The sequence below is a fragment of the Fringilla coelebs genome, assembly GCF_963513975.1.
Source record: "Fringilla coelebs genome assembly, chromosome: 27".
NCBI classification, from domain to species: domain Eukaryota; kingdom Metazoa; phylum Chordata; class Aves; order Passeriformes; family Fringillidae; genus Fringilla; species Fringilla coelebs.
Genome location: NC_140053.1, coordinates 66,285 through 79,883, shown reverse-complemented (window position 1 = coordinate 79,883; position 13,599 = coordinate 66,285). Strand labels below are relative to the sequence as shown.

The 13,599-nt window shown below is 49.9% G+C and overlaps 1 protein-coding gene across 1 annotated transcript; it reads right to left on the bottom strand.

The window, feature by feature from the left end:
- Positions 1-352: 352 nt before the first annotated feature.
- Positions 353-8,575, bottom strand: CWC25 (CWC25 spliceosome associated protein homolog). The gene is made up of 10 exons (XM_084222348.1): positions 8,525-8,575; positions 7,908-8,080; positions 6,463-6,693; positions 5,730-5,799; positions 5,077-5,207; positions 4,794-4,863; positions 4,230-4,387; positions 2,933-3,019; positions 1,755-1,916; positions 353-980 (listed from the first exon to the last, which is right to left on the bottom strand). The coding sequence occupies exons 1-10, from the start codon at positions 8,540-8,542 to the stop codon at positions 866-868; spliced, it is 1,215 nt and encodes a 404-aa protein (XP_084078474.1). The 5' UTR covers positions 8,543-8,575; the 3' UTR covers positions 353-865.
- Positions 8,576-13,599: the final 5,024 nt, after the last annotated feature.

The following is a 13,599-nucleotide window of genomic DNA, read 5'->3' as shown; positions in this document are numbered from 1 at the left end:
CCGGCCAGGGCCACGCCCCGCTGTAAACGGACCAATCAGCAGCGAGGCGGCTGGAATTATGAATGGGCTTTACACACGTCACGCGCCGCCGTTTAAAGGGCCCGCGGCTGCTCGGGGACCCCGCCGGGACCCTCGGGGGGACACCCCCGGCCCCGGAGCGCGGCCTGCAGGCTGGACACACCCGGGAAGGGGCTGCTGTGGCCTCCCGAACCCTCACCGACCCTTCCCACCCACAGCCAATCCACCCCTGCCCCTCCCATCCCCCCCAGAGCCACAAAGGACATTTAACAAATGACAGCAAAGTTTCTTAATTAAAAAGGTAAAATAAATCTACACTGCTGTACATATACACATTATTTACATTACAAAATCCCAGAGAAATGTTTGCTGTGTCAGCTATGCCCTGCTCATTCCCTTTTTTCCCCCTCAGAAACTGCTTCTTTTGGGTCAGAGATCAATGAAATAAATCTGTGAGCCACCAAATGCCAGCCACAGACACCCCACTGTGAGGTGTGGGTGCAAAGGGTGACAGTGTGGAGCAGGGTTGCTGTAGTTCTGTCAAATTCCATGGGATTACTTCACGTGTGGATTGGTTCTGCTCTAGATTTTAAGGATTAACAAAAATAGATCTCCAGTTCTGGCACAGGAGGAAGCAGAGTTTGGTAATAATGTACAAAAGTGAAACCAGTCGGTGTGGGGAGAGGAGGAGAAGCTCTGGCAACAGGTTAGAAACAGAACACAGAGGCCCCGAAGGCAGAGGGCTCCGAGGGCTCCGCGCCGGGATCCTCCTTGGGAGCTGGAATTGTTCCTGGAGAGCTCTCACCTCTGGAACAAACATCCACTGAGGACTGGGCCAGGACAGGCTTCACCTCTGCATAAAGTTCTTTTCCAGGGCAGCAGGAGTCCTCTGCAGGGAGTGGATGTTGCGCTTGACCCGATCCTCCAGGCTGGAGGTGGAGGCACTCTCCAGCTTCAAACGGCTGTAGGGGACGGGAGCAGAGACAGAAATCACAACCCTGACTGAAGGAGAGCAGCTCTGCCTTAGGGACTGGATATTGGGATGGAATTCCCCGCTGGGAGGGGCTGGGATCGGATTCCTAGAGAATCTGTGGCTGTCCCTGGATCCGTGGGAGTGTCCCAGGAGCAGCCAGGGGCAGGGGGAGGTAGCCCTGCCATGGCAGGGCTGGCACTGAATGGGATTTCTGGACCCTTCCCACCCAAACCATTCCAAGATCCTGTGATTTTGTGATCCCAGCTCTGGGCAGCTTCAGGGATTTGCTGCCATGAGCACAAAGAATTAAATTCCCACCTGTGCTCAGACGTTTTATTGTCAAACACAGATTGCAAGTCCCTGTGAATCTGTGGGACTGGAGGCCTCAAACTCCCGAGCTCCCAAAACTAGACAATTTCTACATTATTCTTCATAATTTATAAATATAACAAACAAATTAAAATAAATAATAAATATATAATTTAGAAAATTAATTAATTTTATATATATATAATTTAGAAATTTTCTAAATTACTGTCTGCATATAAAACACTCCCAGAGTGGAAAACATCAGCAATGCCCAGCTTGGGTCTGACTTCCAATCTGCAGGAACCATTTTTTGGGCTGAGGGAAAAATTTGGGAACAGCAATTCTGTCAGCCACGGGGGAGATGTGCAATCCCATGACCTGAACCACCCCAGACACCAAGGCCATCCCTCAGAAGCTGAATTCCCCTGGGATGAGGAGGCGGTAAAAGACTCACTGGAAGAATTTCCCATCCCTGGAGTCGAGTTTCTCCAGCTCCCTTTCCAGCTCCTCCTCCTTGCGGTGCTTCCTGAGGTTGTTGGCTCTCTCCTCTTCCCTCCACTTGGCATTCTCCATCATTTCCTGACGTTTTCGCTCCAGCTCCTCAGGAGAGATCTTCCTGTTTGGAGAGAGAGAGACACACATTCCATAAAAGAGAGACACACTTCATAAAACCATTTTCACAACGACCAGAGTTTGGCAGAGACAAAATTCTGCCAACCTATAAATTGAAGTAAGGCACCTGCAGGAGTGAGATTAAGTGAGTTTAGTTAGATTCTGAGAGGGAAGAGAATCATCACGGAGAATTTCCACCAGCCTTTAATATCCTAGTGAGAACAGGACTCATTTTGAATATCAAAATAAAACAGTAATTGAGGGTAGCCACAAGAGAGGTCAAAGGTTATAGGACATAATATTTACAGCACAACACTTCTGGAGAGATTTTTCTGTGAACCAGCAGCACCCCAGGCCTCTCACCTTCCTCACTTTGGGATGGTAGAATTGTACAGGTTGGAAAAGGTTCAGATCAACCAAAGTTGGTTCACATTCCCCAGATGAGGAGGATTTAACACAGGTTTGTCTTTGGCAGCCAAGCTTGTGAGGACATTTTTTAATTGTCCACCATTTTTAAAATATTCCACCTGCCCACATCCCAGCAGGAGGCTCTCTTCTCCCTCTTGAATTTAATTTTAACCCCTCTTGGATTAATTGATCTCCTAATTGGTTTTAATTCCAAGATGACGCTGTCAGGATCTTTTTTTGCCTGATGGAACAGAACCTCCTAATTACAGAATTCACAAAACCACTAGGTCAGAAGAGACCTTCAAGATCATCGAGTCCAACCCAGTCCCAACACCTCAATAAACCCTGGCACCCAGTGCCAACTCCAGGGATGGTGACCCCACAATTAACCCTCCAAGAGTCCCTGAATTCCCATTCCTGCTCTGCAGGAGAAGCAGCACCACAAGCACTGCTGTGGGAAGGTGCCACCCACCAGCCAGCAGCACCAAGTGAGCCATGAGGCCCCTGGGTGATTTTCTGGGCACTTGACCTGTCCCATTCCAGCCCCCAGAGGAAAATCTGGTTCCCAGGTGCCCCCCAGGGGTTTGTGCCCCAGCACAGGGTCCCACTGACCTGGTGTAGCCCGGGGGGTGCTGGCGCCGGAAGCTCTTTTTGGGGGAAGGACTCCTGGCTCTGCCCTTCTCCTCACGGCTGCTGTGCCTGCAACCCCAAAATCGCCCTCATGAGCACCAAAATCCACATTTGATTAGATCTTGATCACATTTATAAACATTCCTAGGGTTTTAACACATCCTGAGGCTGAGGTGGCTCCCGCAGCTGCAGGGCTGTTATCTGGCCACTCCAGGAACAATCCTAAACTGAATAAACTCTGAATTTACTTCTTAATTATTTCAACAGCAAACAACAAATTGCCTTTTATGATTTTGTTTGTATTAAATAAAGATAATTTAACAGCTCAGTGATCCATTTGAAGAGAACTGGGATTCTATCAACAATCAACAAATACCTGCTTTTATAATTTTATCTGTATTAAGTAAAGGCAATCTAACAGCTCTGAATGATCAGTTTGAAGAGAACTGGGATTCTATCAGCAATCAACAAATACCTGTTTTTACAATTTTATCTGTATTAAATAAAGGCAATTTAACAGCTCTGAATGATCAGTTTGAAGGGAACTGGGAGCCCAAGCAAACCCCATTCACAGCAACACCTGAGGAGTGTGACTGGAGAGGGTGCCCCCAATCCAAACTGGGATTGTCCCCGTTTGGCAGCACCCAGAGAGCTCCAGGGCAGAAATGGGATAGCAGGGATGGGATTGTGTTGGAGCTCTGGATGCTGAGAATTTTAAACTTTCTGTGCTGACAGACTCTGACTCCCAAGAGAGCTCTGTATTTGACCTGAGCCTGTGAAGAAGGCTTCCAAAATTGATTGATAGCACTGGGATTACGGGCGTGGAGTTGGTTAGAAGTGTCTAACATCACAGGGTGAAAAACTGGAGTTTGGGGTTTTAGAATACAGTAATAAATCTGAAGCAAGATGGAGATTTTAGGGCAGAAGCAGGTTGCTCTTCACCTTCTTTCTTCCTTCTTCATTGGTTTGGGTGGTATTTTGTAATTGGACAGAAAAGTCAACATTGCAGGCTTTGAGTGATCAGTTATTGGGTCAGAAGTGAAAATAATCTAGGTGTCATTTCTTAATTGGATAGTTTAGCTTTAAAGACCTTGTAACAAGAGACAGTTGGCCATTTTGTGCCTGCAGAACTCACTGCTGTGAGACTGCAACATTGATAATAAACAACAAACAGGAACTATCCTCTTGAGTGCCCTCAATCCTGATCCCGACAGAGGCAGAAAAAGGAAGCAGAGACCCCACGGGATTTTAGGGAATTCCCGTGCTTTCTCTCACTCACTGTTTGCTGTGCCTGGAGGGAGATGCTGAGCTTCTCTGGGGGTTCCTCCTGCTGGAATGCCTCTGGGGAGAGCGGGACGGGCTGCGGGAGCGCTCCCGGGGGGCCCTGTCCTGGCCCGGGGAGCCCCGGGAGCGCGGCCCCGCCTCGGGGTCCCTCACCTGGAATCCAGAGCGAACACAGAGGTGGGAGCAGCCCCCACGCAGGGCACGGGGGTGAGGGAGGGAATTCCTCCCCGGGGTGGGATTCCCAGAGGAGCTGTGGCTGCTCCTGGATGCCTGGAAGTGTCCCAGGAGAGGCTGGAGCAGTCTGGGACAGTGGGAGCCCATGGGACAGGATGGATTTTGATGCCCCTTCCCACCCAATCCGTGATTCCATGGGTAATGAGGAGCATCTGAACAACCTTATCCCAAATTCCAAGCAAAAGTCAGACTGAGCTTGGAATAATTTGCATTTCAATGCTTAGATGGCCCCAAATTGAATCTAAAATTTATTCGTTCCTGTTCCAGCTGCTACAGCAATTCCCAAAACTCCTCCAAGGGAGCTTTTTCCCCTCCAAGGGTGTACCTGTAAGCCATATCCTGGGATTTTGGAAGAAGCAGCCTTCCAGGAGGAATTATCCGTCCTCTTCTGAGACCTAGAAAGAAAATAAAGTCCTTTTGAAGCAAGCAAATTGCAAGAATAAATCCATTTTTACCACACATTAACAATGCAAAACCAATGAAGCAACAATTTAATGAAACACTTAATTAAAAACATTAATTAGAAAGAAAAAAGCTGAGAGAGCAGGTGAAAAACAAGCAGAAATGGAGGTGGTTTTAGCAAAAAAAAAAACAAAAGTAAAACTCACTTATTTCTGGGCCTCTCCTCCTCAGAGCTGGAGCTGGAGCTGCTGGAGCTGCGGCGCCGGTGCTTCTTGTGCTTCTTGTGTTTCTTCTCCTTCTTCCTCTTCCTTTCCTTTTTATCCAAACTGTTCTGCAGCTGCAAAGCCAAAAATTCCCTCAGGACCACACGGAAAACACCAGAATTCCATGTGGAAAAGCACAAAACCTGAAGCCAAACAAATCTCTAAAAATTATTTTTTTATTTAAAGGACATTTGCATGATTTTTTTATTTAAAGGTGTAAAAAATGTCTTTGCAGTGTTTACAAGAGAAATAGCTTTATAAAAAGGTAGAGATATTTACAAAAATTTAGAGCCGTTTATAAATTTCAAGACAGAAAATCTCATTCAACAAGATTTATAAATTTATAGCAATTTATAAATGGGAATTTTTTTATTAGAAGAAAAGACGAAACTTTATTTATGGCCATTTATAAATTGCAATGTATAGGTACATATATTTAAATGTATGGATATAAAAATTTTAATTTATAGGACTATAGATCTCATTTAGTGAGATTTTCTCTCAGAATTGAGGAGTTTAAGGAGCAAACAGAGCTTAGCTCCTTGTCATGGACAATAAAAATTCTGATTTTTGCTCCTCCCCTGCCTCACACCTACCAAGGCTTTGATTTTCTTCATTTTCACTGGATTGTTCAAAACTTCTCTTTTCTTTTCCTCCTCCCTCTTCCTAAAGCAGGAAAAAAAAAATCAGTTTTTTCACCACATTTGCACAGAGAAGTTCCAGCAAGTGCAAGCTGTAAAAACAGAGAAAACAGGAATAAAGAGAAATGTTGTGTAGCAAAACTGAGGAGGAGTTCCCCCTTTTCTTATAATCAACTGACCTGCTTTTGATATAGGATCATTTCAAATCAATTTAACTGCTATTGATATAGGATAATACATATGTTTAAAACATATATATATATATTGGGATATTTATAAGACATATATATTATGGAATATATATTTATAGGATAATAGAATATTTATATTCAATTTATATTTGTAGGATAATATCATATTTACAATAAATTGACCTGCCTTTGATATAGGATGATACATATTAAGATATATATACCCTAATATATATATTAGGATATTTATAGATTATAGGATTTATATTTATAGGATAGTATAATATTTATAATAAATTGAACTGGTTTTGATAGAGGATAATATACACATTTATAAGATATATGAGAAATATATATATACACATATATACCAGAACATTTATAGGATATATATATATCTCAAAAAAATTTACAGGATAATATAATATTTCTAATAAATTTAATTGCTTTTGATAGAGGCTAATTTGTAGTTTTGAAGTGCCCTTGTTTCTGCACACCTGATCATGAAGAGCGGGTCCTCGCGGATCTTGGTGGCCATGTCCAGCACAGAGCTGGCCCCGGCCCTGGCGAAGATGGAGCCGGGCAGCAGCCCCGTGTCCCCAGCACTGTCCTTGTCCCCAACCTTGTCCAGGATGAATTTGTCGACGGGGCGCCCCAGCAGGTACTCGTCCCTGTTCACCATCCCCCCGGGGCCCTGGTACATCCACTCCAGCTTCTCCTCACGCTTCCTGTGCCAAAAAAACCCTTTATTCGTGCTGCTGCCTCCAGGGCCTTGCTGGAAGGTGAGCAGGGACGGTTTGGGGTTGGAGCTGTGGGACACAGCCCAAAGATGGGATCAGAGGGATGGGATTGTTCAGCCTGGAAAAGTTTTGGGGTCGTTCAGCGCCTGACTGGGGCTTCAGAAGAGCTGGAGAAGGATTTGGGACAAGAGGAATGTGTTTGAATTGATAGAGAGCAGGCTGGGATTGCATTCTGGGAAGGAATTCCTCCCTGGCAAGGAGGGGAGGGGATGGAACAGAAACCCCAGAGTGGCTGTGGCTGGCCCTGGATCCCTGGCAGTGTTGGACACTGGGGCTTGGAACACCGGGACTGTGGGAGGCGACCCTGTCACGGCAGGGGTGGCACTGGAGGGGCTTTGCCATCCCTTCCACCCCAACCTCTGTGCTGTCCTTGTGCTCTCTCCATGCTGTCCCTGTACTGGCCCCATGCTGTCCCTATGGTGTCACCTGGCTTACCCCATGTCCCTGAGCCCGTGTCCCTGTGCCCATGTCCCCGTGCCCTCACCGCACGGTGCCCATGTCCCCGTGTCACTGTCCCCTCACCGGACGGTGCCCATGTCCCCGTGTCCCTATCCCCTCACCGGACGGTGCCCATGTCCCCGTGTCCCTGTCCCCTCACCGCACGGTGCCCATGTCCCCGTGTCACTGTCCCCTCACCGGACGGTGCCCATGTCCCCGTGTCACTGTCCCTGTGCCCTCACTGCACAGTGCCCATGTCCCCGTGTCCCTGTCCCTGTCCCCTCACCGCACGGTGCCCATGTCCCTGTGTCACTGTCCCCTCACCGCACGGTGCCCATGTCCCCGTGTCACTGTCCCCTCACCGGACGGTGCCCATGTCCCCGTGTCACTGTCCCCTCACCGCACGGTGCCCATGTCCCCGTGTCACTGTCCCCTCACCGGACGGTGCCCATGTCCCCGTGTCCCTGTCCCCTCACTGCACAGTGCCCATGTCCCCGTGTCCCTGTCCCCTCACCGCACGGTGCCCATGTCCCCGTGTCACTGTCCCCTCACCGCACGGTGCCCATGTCCCCGTGTCCCTGTCCCCTCACCGGACGGTGCCCATGTCCCCGTGTCCCTGTCCCCTCACTGCACAGTGCCCATGTCCCCGTGTCCCTGTCCCCTCACCGGACGGTGCCCATGTCCCCGTGTCCCTGTCCCCTCACCGCACGGTGCCCATGTCCTCGGCATAGCGCTGCATCTCCTCCCGTGCCCGCTCCTCCTGTAGCTCCCGCTGCAGCTCCTCGATCTTCCTCCTCTCGGCCTCATGCTTCTGCTCCGCCTTCCACACCTTCTCCACATTGCGCAGCGTCTGTGGGTGCCAGCTCTTCTTCAGGTTCTGCGGAGAGAGGGGATTGGCATCGGGACCGGCACCGAGGGGTCGGGGCAGCCCAGCAAGGACGGCAGCTGGGCCTGGAGAACGGACCCGCGGCTCCCGCTGGCCCCGGGAGCGGCCTCAGTCCCAGGGCAGCCGCACATCCCGGCCCTGCAGCCTCTCCTTAGCCCCCCCAGGACTCCTCCGAACCCCCCAATCCGACCCCTGCCACAGCCCCGGCCCCTTCAGCACCTACTGACCCCTCCCAGACCCCTCAGTGCCCTCTCACCGCCCGCCTCCTGTCAGCCCCCCAACCCCTTTCACACTCCCCCGGCCCCTCTGAACCCCGCGGTTCCCTCATTCCCCCCTCAGTCCCGCCGTTTCCCTCATTCCCCCCGGTTCCCTCATTCCCCCCTCTGAAGCCCCCAGGCTCCCTCATTCTCCCTCAGCCCCCCCGGTTCCCCTCACCAGGTCTCCTCCCCCCATCGCGGCCGCCGGGCGAACGCGTCCCCCGCCGCTACCGGGACAGGAAATACATCATCACCGCGCGCCGCCGCTCGGGGTTCTGCGCGTCTTCCTCCTTAGTGCGTCACGGGTGGAGGAGGAGGAGGAAGAGAAAGAAGTGGCGCGGACGCCCCTCGGTACCGGGTTTGGGGGGGTGTTTTCATTTCGTTCATGGAATCCAGAATGGTTTGGGTGGGAAGAGATCCCAGAACTCTCCATTCCCGCCCCTGCCATGGTTAGGGACACCTGCCACTGCCCCAGGTTGCCCCGTCCACCTGGCCTTGGACTCTGCCAGGGAATTTAGACAAGATCCGAGCCTGTTTCAAATGAGGTTGGTTTCAGCAATACCAAAGAAACGCCTGGAAATGATGAAGTGAATAATTTCAAAAGCATCCAAAGCCACGGGACGAGTCTGTCCGGCTGTGCCTCTGGCTCGGACCTTCGGGGCCAAAGCGCTCCGGCCCCGAGTCCAGTGACGTACAGCCTGCCCCGGGGCAGAGCCCGGCCGGTGCCGTCATCTGCGGTGGTGGCCCAGGGTCAGAACCGGGCACCTCCCAGTCTGTGGTCGGGCGCAAAGAAGGATTTCCTGTACCGGGGCGGTTCAGAGCTGGCGAAGCTCTCGGGATAACAGCTGTGATCTCCCAGTAGGGAGCTTGTGATCTCCCGGGACGGAACCGCCATCTACCCTTCTGTAGCTGGGCCGGGTTCGAACCCTGTTGTGGCGGTTCCCAGCCCAGCGCGCTGTCCCTGCGCCACCCTCCCGCCGCGCCCCCCGCCACGCCCCCATCCTCGCGGCCGGGGCGTGGCTCAGGGACAGCGCCGCCGCCTGCGGCGCCGAGGGTGGGGGGTTCGAGCCCGGGGTCTGCCTGGACGGTGAGCTGTGGCATCGCAGCCACCCAACCGGACTGGCCTGGACGGCTGTGACTGCTGGGAACGCGTTATACACATAATTCACTGTGTAAATTAAGAGTAATTACTCCAAAGTGGTTTCTAAAAGCACATTTTACACAATTCACTGTAATTAGTCCAACAGGAAAAACTCGAGCTGCAGCTGTTGAGTTTCTGTGTTTCCTGCAGAACTCAGGAGAAGGAGAATAGCAAAGAAGGAGTACAGGCTTGGCAAAACATCACCAAGGGATTTCCAACACCTCAGAGGGGTAAGAAAGGCTCTCTATGGTTTGTGTGTGAAGAATTTGTGGAGGAAAAAAGGGTGAAAAAACAGGAAAAGAGGGGGCACCTGGAGTTGAACCAGGGACCTCTTGATCTGCAGTCAAATGCTCTACCACTGAGCTATACCCCCTGGCTGAGCACTGGCACCAGGGAACTTTCAAAACAGGTCTTGGGAAAGAAAATAGATTTCTTGTCCAGGAATTGAATTTCTTCCCCCTGTGCACCTTACTGTCCCCACCAAAGGCTGTACATGGGGTTAAACGTGAGAAATGGTAGTAAAAGTGAGGAACTCTGGTAGATCTGGTGCCTGCAGCGAATTTCAAACCCAGAAAAGCTCCTGCAGACAGGGAGTGGTTCTCACACAGAGCACGAGCCCTGCGCTTCCCCAGCACTCAGGGATTGCATTCTGGAGCTCAGAAGCAATGCTGAGTGCACAGAGCCAGCTCACAGCTCCTGCAGGAGCTCTCCATGTGTGTTCTGGGAAGGATTTGGCCAAAAGGCAGGTGGAACGAGGAGGAAAAGGAGGGGGCACCTGGAGTTGAACCAGGGACCTCTTGATCTGCAGTCAAATGCTCTACCACTGAGCTATACCCCCTGGCTGAGCACTGGCACCAGGGAACTTTCAAAACAGGTCTTGGGAAAGAAAATACATTTCTTGTCCAGGAATTGGATTTCTTCCCTTGACAGCTCCAGGGAGTGCCTGGTAAAGGCACATGGAGTTAAACGTGATAAATGATGGTAAAAAAGGAAATTTAAAATATAATTTAATAAAGAAAATAAATAATTAGTAAATAAAATATTATAATGAATAATTTAAAAAGTAAATTCTGGAGGTGATTACAGAGAATTAAGGACAGAGAAGAGCACACACTGACAGTGAGTGGTTAGAGCACAACCCCAAAACCTTTCCATCTGAGCCTCTGTTCCTTGGATGCTGGAGCTCAGAACCAGCACCCCACAAGCTCAGAGCTCTCCATGGGTTTTTCCTGTGGCAAATTTTTGGCAAAAGGCAGGTGGAAAGAAGGAAAAAAGGGAGGGGGCACCTGGAGTTGAACCAGGGACCTCTTGATCTGCAGTCAAATGCTCTACCACTGAGCTATACCCCCTGTTCCCTCTTCTCCAAATAAAGCGTTTCAAGTATGTTTTTTTCCCAAATACCTGAGGATTTTTTGTGCCTGAGTATTTGGTTTGCTGCAGAACCTGTGGGGCAGCAGCAGCCATGGAGTCATTGCACTCCAACACGGGTCCTTGGCCCAGTTCCTCCCCAGCTTCTTCCCTTCCCTTCTGGGGAAAAATTAGAAGAAAAAAATGGAAAATTATAAGTGGAAAAATTATAAGAAACAGCCTCATAAAATCAGGTCTGCTTTGTTATCTTGTATTTTTTTCTAAGGGAAGCTAGCACCTTGCAGGTTCCCATGTGAAAGCACATCTGGTGTGAGCAGTTGGTTACCATAACAATCTATTCCTGGGTGAAAAAACAACCTACACCTGTATAAACTGTTTTTATACTGTTAGAAAAATGAAAATTATGTCTCACATCTTTTCCTGCATGTACCCACTGGGGGTTTAAGTGACCAATCAATACAGAATAACAACTTGTTACTAACCAATAATTGGCAAAAAAGCTGCTGACCAATTAGAGTCACACACGAGGCCTGTAAAACCGTATAAAAACTGTATTAAATGTATAAAATTGTATAAAATGCATAAAACGTATGAAAACATAACTTTGTTCTGTGAATAAAGAATGGGCTTTTTCCATCATGAAGAAAATGGAGCCTTGTGTGGTTTATTCCAAAACCTTCCCAGGCCCAGTCTGTACCATGAGCGCTCTGAACCTCCCTGGACTCTCTGACATTTTCCCCCAGCTTCCATCTCTGTCTGCAACAGGGAAAAGAATGAGCAGGAGAAGTGGCCAAGCTGCCAAAATCCCCAGGGAAAAGCCACAAGAGAAAAAGGAGGGGGCACCTGGAGTTGAACCAGGGACCTCTTGATCTGCAGTCAAATGCTCTACCACTGAGCTATACCCCCTGGCTAAGGACTGGCATCAGGGAACTTTCAAAACAGTCTTCTCTGTCTTCCCTCTTTTTGTTCTCTCTCTTCCTTCTCTGTCTTCTCTCTCTCCTGACTCTCTTTCCCCCTCACTCTCAGTCTCCTTTCCCCTCACTCTGTCTTTTCCCCTCACAGTCTGTCTCTTTTCTTTTTCCCTCACTATCTGCCTCTTTTTCTCTTCACTCTCTGTCTGTTTTTCTCTTCACTTTGTCTCTTTTTCTCTTCACTTTGTCTCTTCTTGGTCTGTCTTTTCTGTCTTCTCTCTCTGTCCTCCCTCTCTTCTCTGTGTCTTCTTCTCACCCCTTTCCTTTCTCTATATTCGCTCTATCTCTCTATTTCTAACTTTCCTTTCTAGCTTTAGAATAAAAAAAGCAGCAATCGGAATTTTCAGGCTCCAGGAGAGTGAAGGGGAAAAAAAAAAAAAAAAAAAAAAAAAAAAAAAAAAAAGCACCCCATTTACTCCCCAGGAGCCTGAAAATTTCTACTGCTGCACCAGACATATAGTTTTTCTTCTTTTTATATATAGTATAGAGGGTCCCCCCTACACAGCCCCTCCCACCCACACCCCATCCCACCTGGTCCTCATCAAGCACCATCACCAGCCCCCACCCCACCCCCTAACCCAGCTGCCTACACCCCTCCATCACCCCACCCTATCCCCTAACCCAGCTCCTCCTACCCGGTGCCCATCAGCCAGCACCATCAGCGCCCCCTGCTGTCCCACACACCGCATTGCATGCGCAGTGCCCCGTGCACTGGACTCAAAGCGCCCCCTGCTGTCCTGCGCGCCGCATTGCACTCACAGAGCCACTCAATGACGTCAGAATAGCGACACACCCCAGGAAAGACCCCTAACACGCAGTTGACCAGCCAGCTGCCAGACCAAAACACCGACACAAAAACCGCGCCCTAAAACCAGCATCCCGCGCCACCGTTGGGTGCAGTTGCACCAGAATAGAACCACGTCCACCCGGGAGGCACGGGAAGCAAGAAAAAAGTGCCAGAAAAGAAGGAAAAAAAACCCGTCCCGGGAGCCGCCATTTTGAACCGGAAGCACGTGTTTCTGGCAGGCGCCGCCATTTTAAAACCGGAAGCACGTGTTTTTTGGCAGGTGCCGCCATTTTAAAACCGGAAGCACGTGTTTTTGGCGGGCGCCGCCATTTTGAACCGGAAGCACGTGTTTTTGGCGGGCGCCGCCATTTTAAACCGGAAGCACGTGTTTTTACGCGGGCGCCGCCATTTTAAACCGGAAGCACGTGTTTTTTGGCGGGCGCCGCCATTTTAAACCGGAAGCGCGTGTTTTTTGGCGGGCGCCGCCATTTTAAACCGGAAGCACGTGTTTTTTTGCGGGCGCCGCCATTTTAAACCGGAAGCACGTGTTTTTTGGCGGGCGCCGCCATTTTAAAACCGGAAGCACGTGTTTTTTTGCGGGCGCCGCCATTTTAAACCGGAAACACGTGTTTTTTGGCGGGCGCCGCCATTTTAAACCGGAAGCACGTGTTTTTTGGCGGGCGCCGCCATTTTTAAACCGGAAGCACGTGTTTTTTCTCGGGGGCCGCCATTTTAAACCGGAAGCACGTGTTTTTTGGCGGGCGCCGCCATTTTAAACAGGACGCACGTGTTTTTTGGCGGGCGCCGCCATTTTAAACAGGAAGCACGTGTTTTTTGGCGGGCGCCGCCATTTTTAAACCGGAAGCACGTGTTTTTTGGCGGGCGCCGCCATTTTAAAACCGGAAGCACGTGTTTTTTTGGCGGGGGCCGCCATTTTAAACCGGAAGCACGTGTTTTTTCTCGGGGACCGCTATTTTAAACAGGAA